Source organism: Rhipicephalus microplus, chromosome X, assembly GCF_043290135.1.
Source record: "Rhipicephalus microplus isolate Deutch F79 chromosome X, USDA_Rmic, whole genome shotgun sequence".
NCBI lineage: Eukaryota > Metazoa > Arthropoda > Arachnida > Ixodida > Ixodidae > Rhipicephalus > Rhipicephalus microplus.
In genome coordinates, this window is record NC_134710.1 from 138109310 (window position 1) to 138128727 (window position 19418).

At 42.2% G+C, this 19418-nt stretch overlaps 1 protein-coding gene across 4 annotated transcripts in view; it reads left to right on the plus strand.

Annotated features, from left to right (window-relative positions):
* The window catches only part of kat80 (katanin p80), a 239222-nt gene that overhangs the window by 200509 nt on the left and 19295 nt on the right, over positions 1-19418 (plus strand). For all 4 annotated transcript variants that reach the window (XM_037427880.2, XM_075877832.1, XM_075877834.1 and 1 more), the window contains 2 exons: positions 2817-2893; positions 3308-3382. In XM_037427880.2, coding sequence (XP_037283777.2) covers positions 2817-2893; positions 3308-3382 — 152 coding nt within the window. The remainder of the gene's footprint in view (positions 1-2816; positions 2894-3307; positions 3383-19418) is intronic.

Sequence of the window (19418 nt, forward strand, 5' to 3'; positions counted from 1 at the left end):
GATTATTCCTTCTCTGTGAACTTCAGAAAAAGTCGCGTTATGGCTCAGGACAACAAGGATAACGAACTCGCCGCGGTCAACGGCAGTCGCCGAGTCATCGGCGTAGGCCTAACTCGGGTACGAGCCCGTTAGTTGCCGACAACACTACTAAGAGCGGCTTTGTTTTGCAGCCTCATCAGTTAGGGGACGGCAAGTAAAAAGCAGAAGTGAAGCTACAAGAGATATCAATGTTTGTAGTGACAGAACAGAAGTGCAGTCTTATCGCTAAACGTGCCGATGCCGCGGTTCCCTCTGCCTGACGAAAGGACCTTGAATCGTGCGACGGGTCGTCTATGTGTAGCACGCCGCTCGTCGACGAACAACCGAAAGTCAATCTGTTCGCGGTGAACGTGCTCGCCGCCCATGCAATGGCGGCTATTGGCAACAAGTAGACTGCTTTTAACGACGCGTTCACAATGTTGTCGCGGTCTCTGCTCGAAAATGCGGCAGTCTCACGTGAAAATAAAACTTAACACCTCGGCACTCGTGTAGCCTCGAAATTGATGAGCGAGGGAACAAGTTTGGTTCGCGACATGTACAGGTAACTAATTCTTGACAAGCCAGAAAAGATCGCCGTGTAATTCAATGGATCGCGGATGACCCGTGCACATTCGTCGCACATCGCCGTCAGTACAGTTGTCGAACTGATAAGCAGCCTTGCGGCAGACGAACACACGGCGACAACTTGCTACATGACTAGAAGAAACGACATGCTCGTGCGAACAATCAGTCCTATTACTTTCCCGGTGCTTATTAACAGTCTAAAAGTATGTGTGCCATGATATTTTCCACTCGGAACGGCGAAATAAAGTTTTAACAGCATTTTTCTCGAAGCACAGATTTTGACCACTTTCTTTTGCATGTTCGGTAGAAGTGGACCTAGGACAGCCAGAGCTGTAATTGTCTTTGCACAGTGTAGCTAAATGTTCACAAAAAACAGTGCTGAAAGCCATTTTTAATGGGCTGCTTTATTATTTTTTTTTCGTTTTAATATAAAAATTTGTTTTTGGTTACATGCAGTGAACTTGTGCTGTAATTCCAGAAGTACTTGTTCAATTTTTGATCAGCTTGCATTGTTGCACTCCTTTGGCTTTCTAGTATCCATATATATGTTAATGATTATGTAATTCCAGGTACATACATTTTTACAGTTAAAAAAAGTTTGAATTTGTTATCTTGATTTTTCTCAAAATGGCAATTTTGTACACCCTGCATGAAAATTCCTGCAATATATCACAAACTATTACAGCTAGCAGAATAACTTTTTTTGAAGCATGAAGCTATATGTTTGGAGCACAGAACCTAGGGAGCATATTTTGATTTCTCTTGATGCAAGTTTTTCAAATTAGTCTTTTGTGTGACCACACAATGGCCACATTCAGAGCTATGAAGCTTAGTGTACTGTAAAGTAAAAAATAATGACCTAATCAAAAAAGTTCTTCCTATGTTGTGTAGTTTATGCTTTTTAGTGTTGATCTCTATGCTATTTGTAAATTTCAGACTGGTGGTTATTTTTCTGTTGTGGTAGGAACAATAGATATTGTTATCCTAATTAAATAATTAACTAATAAAGCTACAGAAAAACTAACCACATTTTTAGAATCTGGAGAACAAACTGAGTAAGCATGCCAACTTTTGTCACATTTGGTTGAAAAATAAATGAGAGAGCCCTAAGACCCATGTCCCCCCTTAATAGTTGCCTTTAGTGTCCCTTCAACTGCACTGGGATTAACTTTTAGTGCAAAAGGTATTATGTGGACACTCCAGTTGCATATTTCTTGACAACTTGAGCTTCTTTGTTATGTGGGATAACATTGCCTTGTGTCTTGTATGTTTCATGTACAAGTGTACAAGTGTAAATGTGTGAGGGCAGCTAGCAAATGTAGCTCAAAAGGAGAGGAAGCATGCTAGCCATCTAATTCACGCGTGTGGTGAAACTGTTACTTCTTTTCTGGTAAATTTTCAGGCATGCCTTACAGTCCTATGCAAGCCAAGGCAAATTTTAAAACATAGTATATTTGTCTATTCATAACTTGCATCCTACGCTGTTAAAATTCTGCTACTGTTCAGATTCACTTTGAAATCATTCAATACTACTTGCTATTTGCTTCAACTTGACTTTTAACCATTAAAGTGATATTCACACAAGCCTATCTTTCAGTGTCAACACAACAGCACTGCCTCAGTTAGTTGCCTATTACTGAAATGCACACACCTGGCCTTCAATGCTAACTTCATTGCCTGCACAGGATGAGCGATAGTTATTGGCCTGAATTCTTGTCATAAATTTATTCAGAATATGCAGTGGCAATGTGTTAACCAAAATGACTGTTATGGGATTATTTGTGGCTAAAATGTGAAGTGAAAATATCAACTAATTTTCATTTCTGACATATTGGTCTTTATATACAATGGTTTTCTGAGCGAGTTGCAGCTGTTCTTCATGACAATCACTTTACCTTGAAAAAAATAAAGTGTTGTTGTTTAGGTATATTTCACTTTAAAGAGCAGTTTTAACATGTACTGCATCTATGTTATCTGAATAAATATGAAAAAAAAAATTCTTGCAGCTGTCAGATAAGGGCTAGGAAACTTTTTTTTACTTGTTTTGAGTCTTTACGTTTCTTTTTTGTGGATCACTTATGTGTTAATAACTGTATGATATTACTTGTTTGTGTAATGTAAGCCAATTGGTTGCTACATTGTTCACATTGCATTGTATTATGTTATTCTTTTACCGTTTCATTTATTGGAATTTATTTTTTTTTCTCTTGCAGGTGGCACTTGAGACAGCAATAAACATGAATGACCAGTCCACGCTAGTAGACATTCTCAATATTGTAGTTTTAAGGCCGTAAGTGAACTTTATGTATTACACTGGACTTACCTTGACTTCACTGTCTGTTGTCTTCACGTGGTTGTGTCTAACGAAAAAATTGACACCTTAATCTATTGTCTCCTCTTTCATTTATTCATATGTTGTACTACAAGGCCGATACAGAGGTTTTCGACGAGAAGGCAGAGCCTAACTTATTTCATTTACGATAGTTATAGCGCGATAGCAGTAGCAGAACGACGACAAAGGGACAAGCGGGAGACTAGCGCTAACTTCCAACTTTACCTTTGTCTAATTTACAGTGACGTTCCCACTAAGGAATCTCGAAATATAAGTGGGTGAAATATCTGTTTTAAATGCTTAGTGTATTTTATTATTAATTACAAGGTTAATTCAGTGCAATAATAATCGATTAATGCTCTTTGGTTGCAGGCAAATATGGACACTAGACATGTGCCAGACGATACTGCCTGCTATTTTCGATCTACTACAAAGTAAATACGAGTCGTAAGTAGAATTTCTTTATTCATTGATATGAGTTCTTTTGTTTTTCTTAGTAATCCTGAGACTGCTGCAGATATAATGATGAACATACTGAGCTATCTTTCTTATTCTTTCATTTTGCATGCTTCCGAGAATGTTTATCTGAGGGTTTTGGATTATTGTGCCAAATATATAAGATATAGGATATTCACGGTGTGATAATAAATGAAAGCTGTAAAGTTAAAGCGGATGTGACACTTGGTAAGAACTTGATTTCTTGACAGATTTTGATGAAAATTAGCACACCCATTGGAAACATTTCTCTTATGCTACTTGAGAATTTTCATGAATATACCTTTGCAACTTCTGATGTACAATGTAATTTTCAATTCTCAACCACCATTTGCAGCATGAAGCTACAATGAAAACCATACAGATTTGTCAGAAAAAAAAAAAGCTTCTTTGTTTACAATTCGTCCTGGTCTGGACATAACATATGGGCCAGTGCCTCACCTGGGCTGCTGCTCTAGTCTACCAGTTGAGCTAACCAGAAAGCTAGCAGCTGGTAGTGCGAGTGTTAATTAATTGACTACTTGAAGTGCGTGAACACATGAACACACATTTTCCCTGGGTAGGTGTAGTATTCACGGTATAGCACCCTGCCACTGCAGTGAAAGCACTGTTACAGAGAGGTCACTTACAGGCTTACTATACATCTATTTGTTCTTTTCAAATATTGTGAAATGTTTGATAATTTAAATTCAAATCGAAGTCAATTGCAGCATTGTAATCTTTGTTCGAATATTCGAAGTGCTCGAATATTTGCACAAGCCAAAACACAACGAGTGGATTTTAAATCAAGTTCCCTGTATAAGTGGTGTAATGGTTTAATTTAGTACTGTGGTGCTAGGACACATGCAAAAATGATGCAGAAAAAAACACAGATATGAAGAGGACAAGTGTGGATAGACTTCACAGAAAAGAAAATATTGTATTCAGATAAGGCCAGTCACTGTGATAATTTGTCAGCTTTCTTATATTCATTCTCTCATGTGCGTGATGAATAATCTTGCTTTTGATATCAATTAATCAGTGAATCATTTATATTGGATGCTAATAGTTTGGCTGTCACCATAACAGCCCATGCCTCCATCCAAAACAGCAGGTTTATGGCCAGGACAGTGCTGGCACGGGAATTATTGAGCAATTTATTGAATATTAACACAAGTTGGGCATATAAGAATTTGACACCCTACTTTATACAAGTTAAATACTCATCGTTGCCTCTTATAAGAGTTCATCGTTCACCCAGTCATGTAGATGGTAGCTTGTTGGGACTTCATTTCCCGTACTCCCTAACCCTAGTGCAGCGTAGCATACCATATCCTAGCATCTGGTTAACCACCCTGCCTTCCTTTTTTCTCTTTTCATGAAAGCTAGTGGCAATACTACGCACAGCTCCGGGAGGTTGTATCGCAAATTTGATGGTCAGTGGTGTGCCTGAAAAGGTTTTCTTGAAGTTAGGTAATTGCTTATACAGTTGTACCCCTTTATAAGAGGCATGCTCTGGACGGCGATTCTCGTCTCTTATATGAGATGTCTCTTATAAGCACGGTACCTCGTATGCATTATCCTATTAACTCGTATTTTATTGTAGGCACACTGGTGTCTCTTATGCCCATTTGTCTCTTATATCAGCGACTCTTATAAAGGGGTTCGACATAAAGGGGTTCGACAGTACTACAAAATTATCCAATGATTTGCATAATTTAAGCAAGGCACCTGATGCCGAGGGAACTATCGGAAACTATACGTTACCCTCCTCCCTATCAATGTTTCTCCTCAACTTCTTTGCAAAGAGGTCAGGTCCACTATAGACTAGTGTTAGAAGTTGAGCTTTGCCTTTCGCTTTGATCTTCTGATGCTTTGAAGATTGTGGAAGCTATTCGGCAAGTTTGCCTGGTGGAGCTTGACACCACCAGGTGTGACCAAAAAACTGGCCTCTGATTGCTCTAGGCTGCTGACACTTTTTCCTTAGTCAACTAGAGGATCTGCAAGTGTCAAAAAGTTTGCAGAATTGCCATAACTCTGACAACAATCACCAGTAAATGCCAATATGCAGAAAATTGCAGAGTCATGTTACCTGGAACTATTTCCATCAGTGGCACAGATGTGGTGCTGCTGTCGCAACAGGATTTACTCACTCCAGTCTCTTCCATTGGTGGTAAATGTAGCAGCGTGCTGGTTTCCGTGTAGGCTACTTTCTGCAAGAACATCTTTGCACTTTGCGCGCCCTGTTGTGCCCTGTTAGGGCTACGTGTCTTCTCTGTGCCGAAATGTTGTGTTCCAGGCTGTACGAGTTGCTACAGCCAAAAATCTGAAATCAAATTTGAACCACCACAACATTTTTTTTTTGCTTTTCGCAATCCTGATCAGTAAGTGACATGAGATCACACCATTCCCCATGCAGACAAGAAACTGTCCAATGCATCACATGTGTGTAATATGCACTTTCATGAGGAAGACATTCTGAAAACTTTCACTCACGTCATCACTGTTAGAAGTTATAAATCACCAGAGGAAAGTGGAGCCTCATTGGAAGATGCATCCCAAACATATTCCTGTACTTTCCCGCTTACCTGTCGAAATTCACGACAAAGAAGTGGAAGCTGCCTAATAAGGGCGGGACTCTTTCCGGTATATCATCGCCGAAAAAGGATACAGCATCTCCAAACACTGTGTCTGAAACGAGTGAAGCAAGTCGCAACATGCCCTCAATGACTGGCGTCCTTTCGGTTCAAGACAGAAAATGTTTAATTTCTATGTCTTGAAGTCTCGGAACGTACATCCCATATCACGGTATTATTGAAAGACATTGTAGTGGGTAGCTAGAAAATGTTTAATTTCTATGTCTTGAAGTCTCGGAACGTTCATCCCATATTACGATATTATTGAAAGACATGGTAGTGGATAGCTCCGAAAATTTCATTCACCTGGATTTCTTTTACGTGCATCTAAATCTAAGCAAACGGGCCTCAAGAATTTTAGCCTCCATCAAAAATGCAGCCACTGTGGCTGGGATTCGATCTTGTGGTTTGAGGTTCAGTAGTAGAGCTGAAAAGCTGAAAGCGTTCAGGTTGTCCCAATTTGTCTACAGACAGCCTAATGAGCAATTGCTGTGAAGTGCTCATGGATATCCCTAAGTGTGACAACTGCTCGAAGCTTTAGATTAAACTGTGTGAAGAGCTGGAAGTCTTCAGAAAAAGTTGAGGAGAGGCAGAAGGAGAGAAAAGACATGCTCATGAAAAGGACCACATGGGCAGCTGTTCCACAGTCTAAACTGCTAAAGAATGGGGCCTACATGAAGAAAAAGCCGACTACATAATCAGATAAATGTTTTCAGGAGGCTTTTTAAGTGTACTCCAGGCTATTCAACAAGTGGCAGTCAAATCATCGCTAAAGCAGGCTACGGCAAAAGCACTGGGAATGTGCTACAGCAGCGCTTAGACTATGAACTGCCTCCTCTTGAGAATCGCCAGCCCAAAGGCTTACCAGGTCGATGAAACTCCTTGCATTGCCAACGTGCAACAGGCTAAACCAAATACTATCAGGAATGCCATGCCAATGTAGATTCAACGCGATTGCTTTGCAAACAATCAAACCGTACTTTTAAGGAAAAGGAGAGTACAGTAACTGTGGCACGCTGCTGGTTGACAAAATCAAGCTGAGACAATCAGTCGAGTTCAACCCATTAACATACAATTTCGGCGGGTTTGTTGATTTTGCTGGCACTGCTCCTAATGAAAATAGAAAGCAAACAGATTATGCACTTGTCATGTTTGCACCACTTTTCAAATGTACAGCATCGGGTGTTGTACTCGCGGTGAGCAAATAAATGTGGCTAGGAAAAAAGTCCTGACTTTTGTGAATAGCTTGCCATTCATAAAGTCACATGCTGTAAATATTTCTGCAATATATTAAAGCAAATTTTAAAAAAATTGGCAGATCGCACATACCTTGGGAATCGTTATGCGAAGCATGCGGAGGGTAATGTATACGTGACGATTTTACCACTCTTCTATTGCAAGTAATGAGAGCCATGAAATAGAATAAAAGCTCCTTATTTCAAAGAAGTGAAAGTTAAAAATTATACCGTGGGAATGCACCACACGGTTAATTTCTTATAGCGTGATAGACAGTCGTTATGCTATCAAGCATCATTTATTGAGGACAGTCTAGAAAGCCATAGTTATACTGTCTTAGCTTTACCATTTCTACATGTTACCCAGTTTTACATTGCTACAGCAGTGCAACAAAAAAAATCTCAATAATGTAAAGCCGGCTAAGCCCTTTCTGAATGGCTGCTCCGCCCTCTTGCCACATCAACTACGCGTTTTCATCTGCCAGCAGAAGCTTGTTGCACTGCCAGCGCCACCAAACCAGAAGTTGCTCCGGTGTCACGTGATGGGTTAGGTCATGCAGGGAGTTTTGCAATTTACCTGGTTCTATTAACGTTGCCACAGGCACATGTCACTGGTTACCTTGCACAGACACGCAATGTCTCAGCTTTACATGTTGCCACTTGCTAAGTTTTCAGCCAATAATGCAGCAAGTGCAATAAATAGTCTTGCAGAAAAAGAGCCTTTGGAGCAACATTTGTCGCACACTTCAGGTAAACATACATCACACTGTAATACAGTCAGACAACACTGGCTATTTGCTAAGTTCTTATAATAGTGGTAAAGCTGAACATGGATGAGAAATCTGTTTTAACGTAATAGCCTTAAAGAGCTCATTTCACAGCAATTCTGGTGTAAGTGTCAGCGTGGACGTCGTTGGTTGCGAGGGAAAAATCGTCATCTTGTATCTGACTGAAAAATCGAGAAAGCTGCATATAAAACAAATAATGAAAAATTCTATGTCCGAGTAAGGCTCGAACCCAGGTCATTTGCGTGGCAAGCCGTGTTCTACCAAAGAGTCATGCTTCTGCTTTGAAATTCAGTGAAAATAAGCTTCTCTGCTTGGAAAAGCAGTGAAAATAAATCCTGTGTTACTAACACACGCGTTCTGTGTACAGGCACGACAATACGACAGATATTACCATAATATTGTGCGGTACATGGCTACTTTGTGGGGTAGGGGGAAGGGGTCAGTCGAGAAACAACTGTGAACTTTGATTTTATGAGCGCAGTTGTGATTCCGGGCGTGTGCTCTATCTCGGCTGCATCAGCGAATGGCTCGTATACCTTTCTACGTGCTGCATGCTCAACACGAAGAGGCTGCATGAAAACCGCAGCTCTCCCTGCAGCGGCCCTATTTTCTGAACACGAACGTTTTGTAAAGTTAAATGCAACTGGATCAAAAAGAGAGCTGGGAGTCTTACCTTGTATAATATTGTCGCATGCATTGCTTCGTCCTTGCTGTGAATTTGTTTTTTTTTTTTAAGTCAGCTAGAAATCATTCCTTCTTCTTTCTATGATGCCACATACCAGAATGATCACGCCATATACCCATATTCATGGGAACTGGCTGATTTAAGCATCGTGAGTGGCATAGTTACTACGGCCACCGCGAGACACCATCACATCCCGCACACGATCACACTGAAAGTATGTCACACATTCGAGGAAAAAGTAAAGGGCCCATGTCATGGCTTGCACGTGACATAACTTCTTTCGCTCTTGCCACCCTCCACACACCCCTGCTTAGCTCCCAGTGCATTCGTCAGGATAAGAAAAAGAAAGAGAGCAATCACACCGTGCGACAAATCTTCGTAACTCCACTCGTACTTGACAGATTCTAAAAATTTTTGCAGTCTGTGTAGGTTGATTAGTGTAGCACCATTCGACCGTTACTTACAGCGAGTTTTATTGATGGAACAGGAGTAGAGGTGTAGTGCAGTGAGAAGTGGGAGGCAGAGCATCGAGAGGAGGGTCACTCGATCTGCCATAGGAATGCGGCACGCTCCCGGAAAGCAGGTGAGGGGGTGACAAGCGGAGAGACCATATGATTGAAACATTGCGAACCCCAGCATTTTCTGTGGGGCAGCGAGAAAATGTGTGGGAAATCGGTCAGTCACGTGTTCTTCATTATTCTAATACATAGTATGTTTGTGCCACGAAGCCTTTGGAAGACGTCCAAGCTATCATTGTCATCACCAATATGTAAAAAACAGCAGTGTCAAACTACACATGGTTGCTACCATTGCCGCCGCACTCTCCAACTGAAGAAAAAAAAATTTCGGAGACTGACGTTTGGAAGGTCACATGTCTCTCGTTGACTGCGTCTACTCAGCTTTTCAGGTGAGAGCACTACAAAGTGCTCCTGGCTGCTGTCAGTGCAGCAAAAGTGCTCTCGCTCTACCAATGGATGACAATGCTCTTACTACTGTTCGACCACTGAAGCATTCCGGCTCTGGAGGAAGCACTTTCAGTGTGCTTTTGAGTGTTCCTGCTCTCCCAATGAAATTGGCCATTAAAATACTATTGCAGGGCTCCATTAAAGGGGCCCACAACTGTCAGAACATGAAATGAAATGAATGCATAGGTGGCAAGATTGTCGTTCATAGCGACTCCGACCAACCCTGTTTTTCTTGTGAGAAGTGCAGTTATATATTTATTTCTTTATTGAAAACCATGAAAAATGGCATGTAGCACTACCTGGTGGCAAAAACTTCAATTATTCTATGCACCCTGTCACATGACCATAGACTAGTGTACGTGGCCAACAATTTTTTTGTAAGTATTGAAATATTATTTGCTTTTTAAAGTGAAAGATATTACTTCATAAAAATGTACATATAGGCTGGCGTTTGTACGCATTAAAGTGGCACTATCGAATATGGGATCATTACATCATGTGAAGACAGCGCATGACGTACCGTATTTTCGCGCGTATAACCCGCACCAAAAACCCAAAAATTTCAGTGGCAAAGTGGAGGTGCGGATAATACGCGGGGTTTTTTCTATAATGCTGCTTCACAGCAATGCGTGTTGTGCTGTGAAGCCCCTTAACAGTGTAGCGAAGGCTACGGAGGCGGTTTCCGCAAATTCGTGTTGCTCCGCAAGTAGCACGCCAGCTTGCGACCGATTTTGGTTTCGCTTCTTGCATCCTTGAAGCGTTTAGAAAAACATTTGGGGAGAGACAATTCGATTGTTCAGTGTAAAATCTCACTGTCGCACCACAAGTATATTTTTTGGACGTTCGCAGCCGCTCAGTGACCCTCCACATGTCCCTACGTCACGGACACCATGTTTACTTTTGGAAAGGGCTTGCCGAAAAGGTGGTGCTGTCTAAGAAAGTTCTATAATAAATGAAGTAAGTTCCCTAATAAATAAAGCAGTATTTATTTTAGCAAGGCAAATGAGATATTATAGTGCCTATAGAGATATTATCGGTAAATTAATGTACTACCTTTTGACGCGGTAGCAGGCATGCATTTCAGTTCTGCTGTTTCCAGGGTGCTGTTACAGTGTACTAGAAGGGGTAGTGCTGTCAAGTTGTCACCGAGTGTGAGCGCTCTTTACCTCGCTGATACCGCTAGTTCTCCACATCTCGACCCGTTCGCCAAGCCTAAGTCGATCTGTTCTGTCACCATGAGTAGCTTACGGCGGCAGGCCTTCACGGCACAGCAAAAGCTTAAGATCATCGCCGATGCCGAGGAATTTGGAAATCGTGAAGCGGGAAGACTGCACGATGTGGACGAGTCCTGCGTGCGACTGTGGAGAAAGAAGAAAGAGAGCCTACAAGCCGGGCACCGCGACCGTAGGTCATTTTGTGGCCCCAAGACCGGTGCCTACTCTGAGCTGGAGGCGGAGCTAGTAAAGTTCATCGAAGATGTGAGGAGCAGGGGTCACGCCGTGTTGACCGAGATGGCCCAAGTGGAAGCGCGGCGACTTTCGAGGGAGCTAGGCCTACCTCACGAGTTCCGTGCGAGCTGCGAATGGCTGCACCGCTTTATGAAGCGACAAAGGCTCTCAATCAGATGGCGGACTACAATATGTCAACGCTTGCCGGCTTCTTATGAGGAGAAGTTGCTCAAGTACCAGAGATATGTAATTGGCCTGCGAAAGCAGCACAATTACATTTTCTCGCAAATCAGCAATGCGGATAAAACACCTCTTTATTTTGAAATGCTGTTGGACACAACGATTGAGAAGACGGGCAGCAGTTCGGTGAGCGTGCTGACCGGCGGGAACACGAAACTGCGTATCACAGTCTTGCTTTGTGCCCTCGCCGACGGCACGCAACTGCGGCCGTACGTCATCTTGAAAAGGAAAACTCTACCAAAGGTTCATTTGCCTGCCGGTGTGGTGGTGCGCGCACACGAGAAGGCGTGGATGAACAGTGACTTGTTCGTAGACTGGATCAAGACGGTATGGGAGAAGAGGCCCGGTGCGATGCTCGCAAAGAGGTCCATGCTCGTTCTTGACTCGTTCCGCGGCCACACAACTAAGAAAGTGAAGGACCGCCTTTCACGCAACGGCACCGACTTAGTTGTTATACCTGGTGGAATGACGTCAATGTTGCAGCCTCTAGATGTGTCGCTTAACAAGCCCTTCAAAGCGTATGTCAAGCGCTATTACGCGGAGTGGATGGCCGAAGGCTGCTACGACTTGACGCCGACAGGACGAGTCCGAAGGCCTGATATTGCCCTATTCTGCAAGTGGATTGTCGAGGCATGGAAGACCATTCCAGGTGAGATGGTGCGAAAGTGTTTCAAGAAATGCTGCATCACAAACAACATGGATGGAACCGAAGATGACTTTGTGCATAATAGTGAGGACTGCGGCTCAAGTGATAGCTCTAGCGAGAGCAGCGACAGTGAGTGAATTGTGACTGGCCTTGCAGACAGCGTATTCTGCTTGCTAAATAAAACTTTTTCTGTATACATATGTGCTATGTTGCTTGACCTGTAGCTTTTGTACAGCCTTTCCTGTATATCAAATGTGCGAGCAATACGCGCAGATTTTTTTTTTCTTTCTCGGTGAGCTGAAAGTGGGGGTGCGGATTATATGCAGGGGCGGGTACGGTAATGATTCCATGCTTGTCAGCGAGTCTTGAGCAACTTTTCTGCTTGCTCATGAAACCGTGCATGTAGTTTCCAGGTTGCTAAAATTTTGGAGCGACTTGGTCTTTCGACGTACACTTTGTCTCAGAAATGACGTGTACTGCTACTCCGCACAGCCGCACATATGTGCAGTGACGTTTTCGGTGAATTGGTTTGGCTTGTTTGGGGAGAGATCAATGATGACAGGGCTAGCCATCCACGACACAGGCGCATCAACCTTGGGCACAGGAGCACGCAACATGATACAAATACAGGGAAGCTATTTAAAGCCACATTATCTCATTGTAATGGCTTATTTTCAAATAGTTGCAAAGCTCAGAACAAATGTGGTTAAGCATGGTTACAGGAACTCCTGCGAAAGCAGAACAATGACAGCATGCACAAGTCACTAAAAGGGCTACCGGAATCACTATGAATTCTCAGCGTTTCTGAACGAAAAAAAAGGGCATCCACGTTCAGAGCCTTTCAGATCGGAAAGTACTGCTTATAAAATAACTACGTGCTTTTGGGATTAGCTTTTGCAGCTATTAACACTACGAAGGGTAAGCTTCCTGTCGCGCCGAAAAAACTGAGTCAAACAAAGTCATTTGCAAGAACCCTTTAATGGGAAACTTGGTAGAAAATTAATTTTACTTGCATTATGCAATTACCCTTTCACAATACCAAAATTGCCACTCGCGCACTGCCTTGATGAGGCGCTTCATAAGTCGGAAATGTGTATAAACAAACTTCGGGTGCAGGCTTCTTGAACATTCGTCACAGACTCGCTGTGGCATAATAGACACAGCATCAGCAATGTCTCTCTACTTCTTTATTGGTGAAAGTTAATTGCATTGTGTATTAGTGGGACTGCATATTCAACATGGGAAGTTTCAAGAAATTTCGTTGAGCAATTGGAGCTAATAATTACAGAAATCGGTTTTCACAATGCAAAGGTTGTGGTCTTGTCTTTCGTAGGTTACAAGTTTCTTGTCTTTTTTAATTATTTTTCCCTTCATCTCATAGTTAACATACTTAAAGCCCCGCCGGGGTGGTGTAGTGGCTAAGGTACTCGGCTGCTGACCCGCAGGTCGCGAGATCAAATCCCGGCTGCGGCGGCTGCATTTCCGATGGAGGTGGAAATATTGTAGGCCCGTGTGCTCAGATTTGGGTGCTCGTTAAAGAACCCCAGGTGGTCGAAATTTCCAGAGCCCTTCACTACGGTGTCTCTCATAATCATATGGTGGTTTTGGGACGTTAAATCCCACATATCAATCAATCAACATACTTCAATAAAGAAACAGACAGCATCGCCTATTGCTTTCTGTTGCTTCATTATTTGTTGGCTCATTCCACAAAATAAAATCCCCATGTGAGGTGAAGTTGATATTCAGATGGCTTTTTGTACGAAATCCAAATAATAATAATAATAATAATAGTAATAGTAATAATAATAATAATAATATGATGGATGTTTTTACAATTATCTCTCGCAAAGCAGTTTTTTTTCTGCTGTTTGTACGACCAATAACGTGCTTCTACAAATAGGGAGAGCAGACTAAATTGAAGATTGCATAAGAGTAACTATGTTTACACGAAACGGGAGGCTACACATACCTGAAGAACAACGTATTTGGATGCTCGTTATAGACCTAACCTTGAGTTTTGTAGGCCATTTAACCTTGTACTAAATGTGAAACTTGCAGCAGTCAATTATAGCCTCCCTTGGCAGGGACACCCGGCCGCCCAAAAAATGCCTCAAGTTTTTTCTAGAAGACCTGGGGGAGAGAAAGAGTTCTGTCTCTACATTCACCCCACCCCTCAAAAACAAATGATATGCAGTTAGAGCTTGATCTAACAGAACCCGATTTTACGAATTCCCCGATGTAATGAAGAAATTTCTATTTCCAGCAGGTCAGGTCGTGGGGCGGTGGCTGCACTTACTGAGGAGGCGAAAACATGACCGTCTATTTAGGTTTAGGTTCCCATTGCAGAACCCCAGGTGGTCGAATTTTCTGGAGCCCTCCACCACAGCGTTTATCATGATCGTATAGTGGTTTTGGGACATTAAACCCCAATTAATATTATTATTATTTTATTATTACAGTTGATCCTGGATATATCGAACTCAAAGAAGATCACGAAATAGTTCGATTTATCGAGAATTCGAAATGCCAAATATGCATATTTAAGGCCTAAATTGAAGAATTTCAGGCCTTAAATAATTTGAAGAATTGAAGAAAATTGAAGAAATTGAAGAATTGAAGAAAATTGAAGAAAAAAAAATTGAAGAATTTCAGGCCTGACAAGGTAGCACATCTCGCAGGCCGTGCTTTTCAGGCTTGGATGCCATTGTGGGCTGACAACCAGGAAGGGAATGCGAACCACATGCGAACATTGCACTGAGATCACCGAGTCACTTCCCATTCTTATTTCGGTGCCCTCGGCAATCGGTCTTTTGGAAAACATTATGACCGTGCACTAAGACTTGCAGATGGCGTATCAAACGTACAGATGTAGCAAGTGCCGCGCAACGAACCAGATCATCGCGATGGAATAACACCCGTTTTTTTTTCGTCACCTGCGCGAAAAAGAGTCCAAACTTTTTAGAACCTATTTGCTAGGAAAAATGCACTTTCTGGGCTTGAGGCGACGCAGCGTTCGATATAGCGGATGTCCCGCTGTGTGGGAGTTCGATATACGTGTGCACCGGTCATATACTTTCGCATGAGAAGTTCAAGGGGATTTTTCAACTGTTCGATATAGCCAATAATTTGATATATCCGAGTTTGATATGTCCAGGATTGACTGTATTATTATTATTCTCATAGAGTACTTATTCGGCACAATGTTGCAATTAATCAGATTTAACTATGTTTTTTCTGAAAAAATCGAGGAAGAAAAGGTGACTTTTTATTTGACAAAGACTAGTTTCTCATCGTGTGTGTGCTCTAATGCTATTGCGTTAGTACATCTAGGCACCCTAGTAGCCTTAATTTGATGAGGCTGGACCGGCTCCCGTGCAAAGAATGATGGACCTGCAGTCTGTAGTGCTCCTATGTACCAAATGGTAGTGCTTTCATTAATTCATACCCCCCCCCCCACCCAACCTTCTCCAAATTTTTCTATTTTGTCTGTGTTTATATACGTGCACACGAATAAACGTAAAGGTTGGTTCAACCCCCTCTCAAAAAGATGTCTTTCTACGTCTCTGCTAGTATTATACCACTTTCAGTTTTTGGATTCCCTAAACTCGCATGCACTGCTGAATGTGTCCAAATGTGCTCAAAGAGCAATACCAGCCACTTGTAGCTGGAATGAAAATTCCCCTAATTTTTCTCATTTCGTTGTACACGTAGTTTGGTACTTCAAAGTCACTGGATATTGTTGCCAGAAGAGATCACAGTTTTTCTAGGTTATATTTATGCTATGAGTTGTAATTGCCGCCTAAAGGATACGCACAAAAAAGGTACAGAAAAAGCACACAATGACACAGGCAACGTGGCGAGGCTGGGCTGTAAATAAGTGATTCGCCGCGAACTCCTGCTTTCGGGTGTGGTATCTATAGTGTACACCATTGGAAAAGTGAACTGATTGTCAGTGTGAAGTGCATTTGCTCACTCATACCATTGGCCAGTAATCGGTTCCCGTTTAGGAGGAAGGTCGAAGGTCGAACGAGTTGCTTGTGCGAAACCTCCCGGGCTTCTGATTTCAGCTCGCTCGTGGGGTCTCGTTGCGCAATATTTGGAGGCAAATGGAACATATGCGTTGCTTAGGATAGGATCGCATGTCGAATGTCCAGAGCTGTAGAGTTTTTATTTACTCGATTGTTCTTGATTATTTGTTGTACTCTGTGCTAAAAACTTCTATGACTGGAATTTCTCCGGTGCTTGGAGTTAATGCCTGTTGACGTTAGGGTGTGTTTGTGGGAGTTATCTGATGCTGCTAGAGCGTTTGACCTAGCAACGGGTAGTCATGACAGTGGGAAATCAGTTTGGTTATTTCAGCAGCGTTTACACAGAAAAAGTTGGGGATGCTGACATGTATGGTATAGCTACGTAGAGGCGATTGTTCTAAGGGGCTTTATGAATATATATACAAAGCTACTATTACCTGGCATTTCAGTGGACGCCGTTGTTTTCTGTAATTTCTCGGGCATCAGCAAGGTGAAACGTTACTTGCGATGGTGCTAAACACACAAGTTTCCTCAACCAGTTTTTTAAAATACTTGAACACATTTATGGCTGTTTCTTATCTACTGAGCTGGAGTTGCCTTGCGTGCTTCATTGCGCCAACATGACACATCCGTGCAAAACACTGCCCGATGACTTCACTCGCAACGCTCAACAAATTATCGCCGTGAACGCATTGCCTTTGACTGTAAATTCAAGCGAAAAACAACACTACGCCAGTAATAATGGTTCATTTTTCTGAAGAACCAGAAGGGACTGTGACGAAAAGCGGCTTTTCAGATGCAAGCGACTTCGTTGGGGCGGTCGCGTCGATCGAGCGGCACTGCGACGCCCCCGCAACGCCCGAGCGACACCGCGACGATAAAGATGCAGCTTCGGTTCACACATGCCGCTTTGGTGCTACGTGACATTTGTCGCTGCGATGCACAGTCTTGCTTGCGAAAATCGCGGTTCCCGTTCCTCCATATCCGCCCAACGACACTACTCGCATGTTGTCCACCATTGGTCAGACGCTCTGGATCTTTCTCCAGAGCAGGGTAGCATACCATCTCGGCCTTTCCTCTTTCTCTATGTTTTTTCTTCCTTACAATTTCTAATGGAGTGGCACTCGCCACTTGCGATGCAGCCTCCGTGCGGGAGAACTCGTGATAATGTGAAGCAGGCTTCACTTGCAGTCAGGCTTGCTACATACTTAGTTAAAACAGGCACTTGCGAAGAACAAATGATTTTCTAGTGGTCCACACGCAGTGTAAATCATGCCACGCTATGCTCTCTCATGAAAAAAATCTGTAAACAGGGGTTGTATGGAGATTTCGACAAGGCTATAGAACAGAACTGTTCTGTTCTAGCTTTGAGGAAGACAAGTACACCTGTTGAAATGTTGGCTCAATACAACCCCTGTTCACAGATTTTTTCATCGCAAGTTTCCATGTTCCCCTTCCTGCCGTTTTTATACTCTTTCATGTTACATTGTCTCATTCATGTTAATGCATAAAAATTTTGTTTTTATTTTTATGAAGAGTTATTCACTTTAGTTTGCGCATTGTAGATGCCTCATCAGTGAACCTGCGTTGACTGCGAATGTGGAAGGTGCTTCTACATTTCCGCAAGCAAGATATCATTGCTGCCTTTCACTCAATCTTCCACACTTGAGGCTTGTTTTCTAACCAAGAAGAGACTAATGTCACATGCAATATTTGTGCACAATCCATCGTATCCGGGAAATGTTGTTCAATTTCAAGAAAAACCTAGAGTTTTGTTTCGTACATTGTTCACGTTCCTCTAAAACTGTAAAGATCTCGTTCCACGTTCCTTCCCAATTTTGGATAGAGTTTTCGTTACAAGTTCCTTAAGTGCAAAAGGAACTCGTTACAGTTAAACAAAGTGAGCAACTTAAAGCTTGCATCTAGCTACATATATTTTTACAAGTTTAACATTGCTGCCAGCATATTATACGTACATAAAAAAATCTAAATAAATTCTGCTAGACGAAGTTTTTAGAGAGTACCATTCTTACTGCATTCCTTGTGCTCATATATTTCAAGTCCAACACATGTGGCTTATCCCACTTTGTTCTTCAATGGTGCAGTCAAGATACTGTGCTTCAGATATTGAATTAGAAATGTCCACTAAATTCACCAATATAAAGAAAATTTTTGCATAGGAAATCCAATGGAAAGGGACAATGCTTAGGTGTTTGATCAGTGCTGATTCTATATTTCAGGTCGATATAAAGATAATGTCCGTGATATACATTTGCAACGTTTTCCCCTGTTTTCTCTGTTTTCAGTAGGCGAACATATTTCTGTGCATTTCTTTCTCTGTCTGCCTTTTTTCTATTTATTCTCTTTCTTTTTTTTAGTTTTCTTTTTTTTCTTTATATAACTTTCTTATTCTGTTTTTTTATACGCATCCTCCCCTCCTCCTAACTCTCGCTTCCTTCTCCCACCCTCATGCTATAATTTACTATACAAGGTTATGCTGCAACTCTCCTAGCGTGCGCGAATGTTGCAGAGAAACACAATTCCCTCAGCATCCCAATTCATATTAGGATAGTTATTTAGGTAATGCATATATACGAGCAAATCGAAAGTCAGCCATAATTTTATTTGCATTGGTGAGGTGTTTCTCCTTACCGCCGTTGTAGTGTATAATTACATTGACCATTATTTCATCAGTGACTTCAAATTCTTTACTGTGGTGTGTTTGTCGTTGGGTTGCGATATGAGCACATTATGAACACATTAGTTCTCTATGTAATGAATTGCTGTAAACTGCCATGCCTCTGTTAAATAAATCACCGCGAAAGGAAACAAAAAGTGGATAGCCAAGTGGTAAGGACTGACTGTCGCCTTCGTATCGTGGGTATACAATCTCGAATGTCACGTTGTCAAACTTTGTTTTTCGCCAAGAATTTCTGTTGTGTCAAAGATATATGTGCGCTTTGGGAGCAAAGCAAAAGAGGAAGATGTTGAAGAGAGTGTGGGCTAGTTCATGATATTTTTTCTACGACGTGCGGTAAACCTTGCGCATAATTGTTTTGTTGTATAAAATCAACTGTTTCTCTAGCACCTGGTCAGTCTCAGCAGGGGCGTAGCCAGGGGGTGGCACACCAGGCGCGTGGCTCCCCCTGAAATGTTTTAGCGCAATAGCATAGAGAGTAAAAAAATGGCCATTTCAAGGGGGTGCCCTTCCCCAAATCAAGGTGTTGCCCCCCCCCCCCCCCCCTCCTGAAAGAAATTGCTGGCTACACACCCGAGTCTCAGTGTCTTTCGCTACCCTGCAGCTACAGCGTGCACCTTAACGTAAAAACAATTAA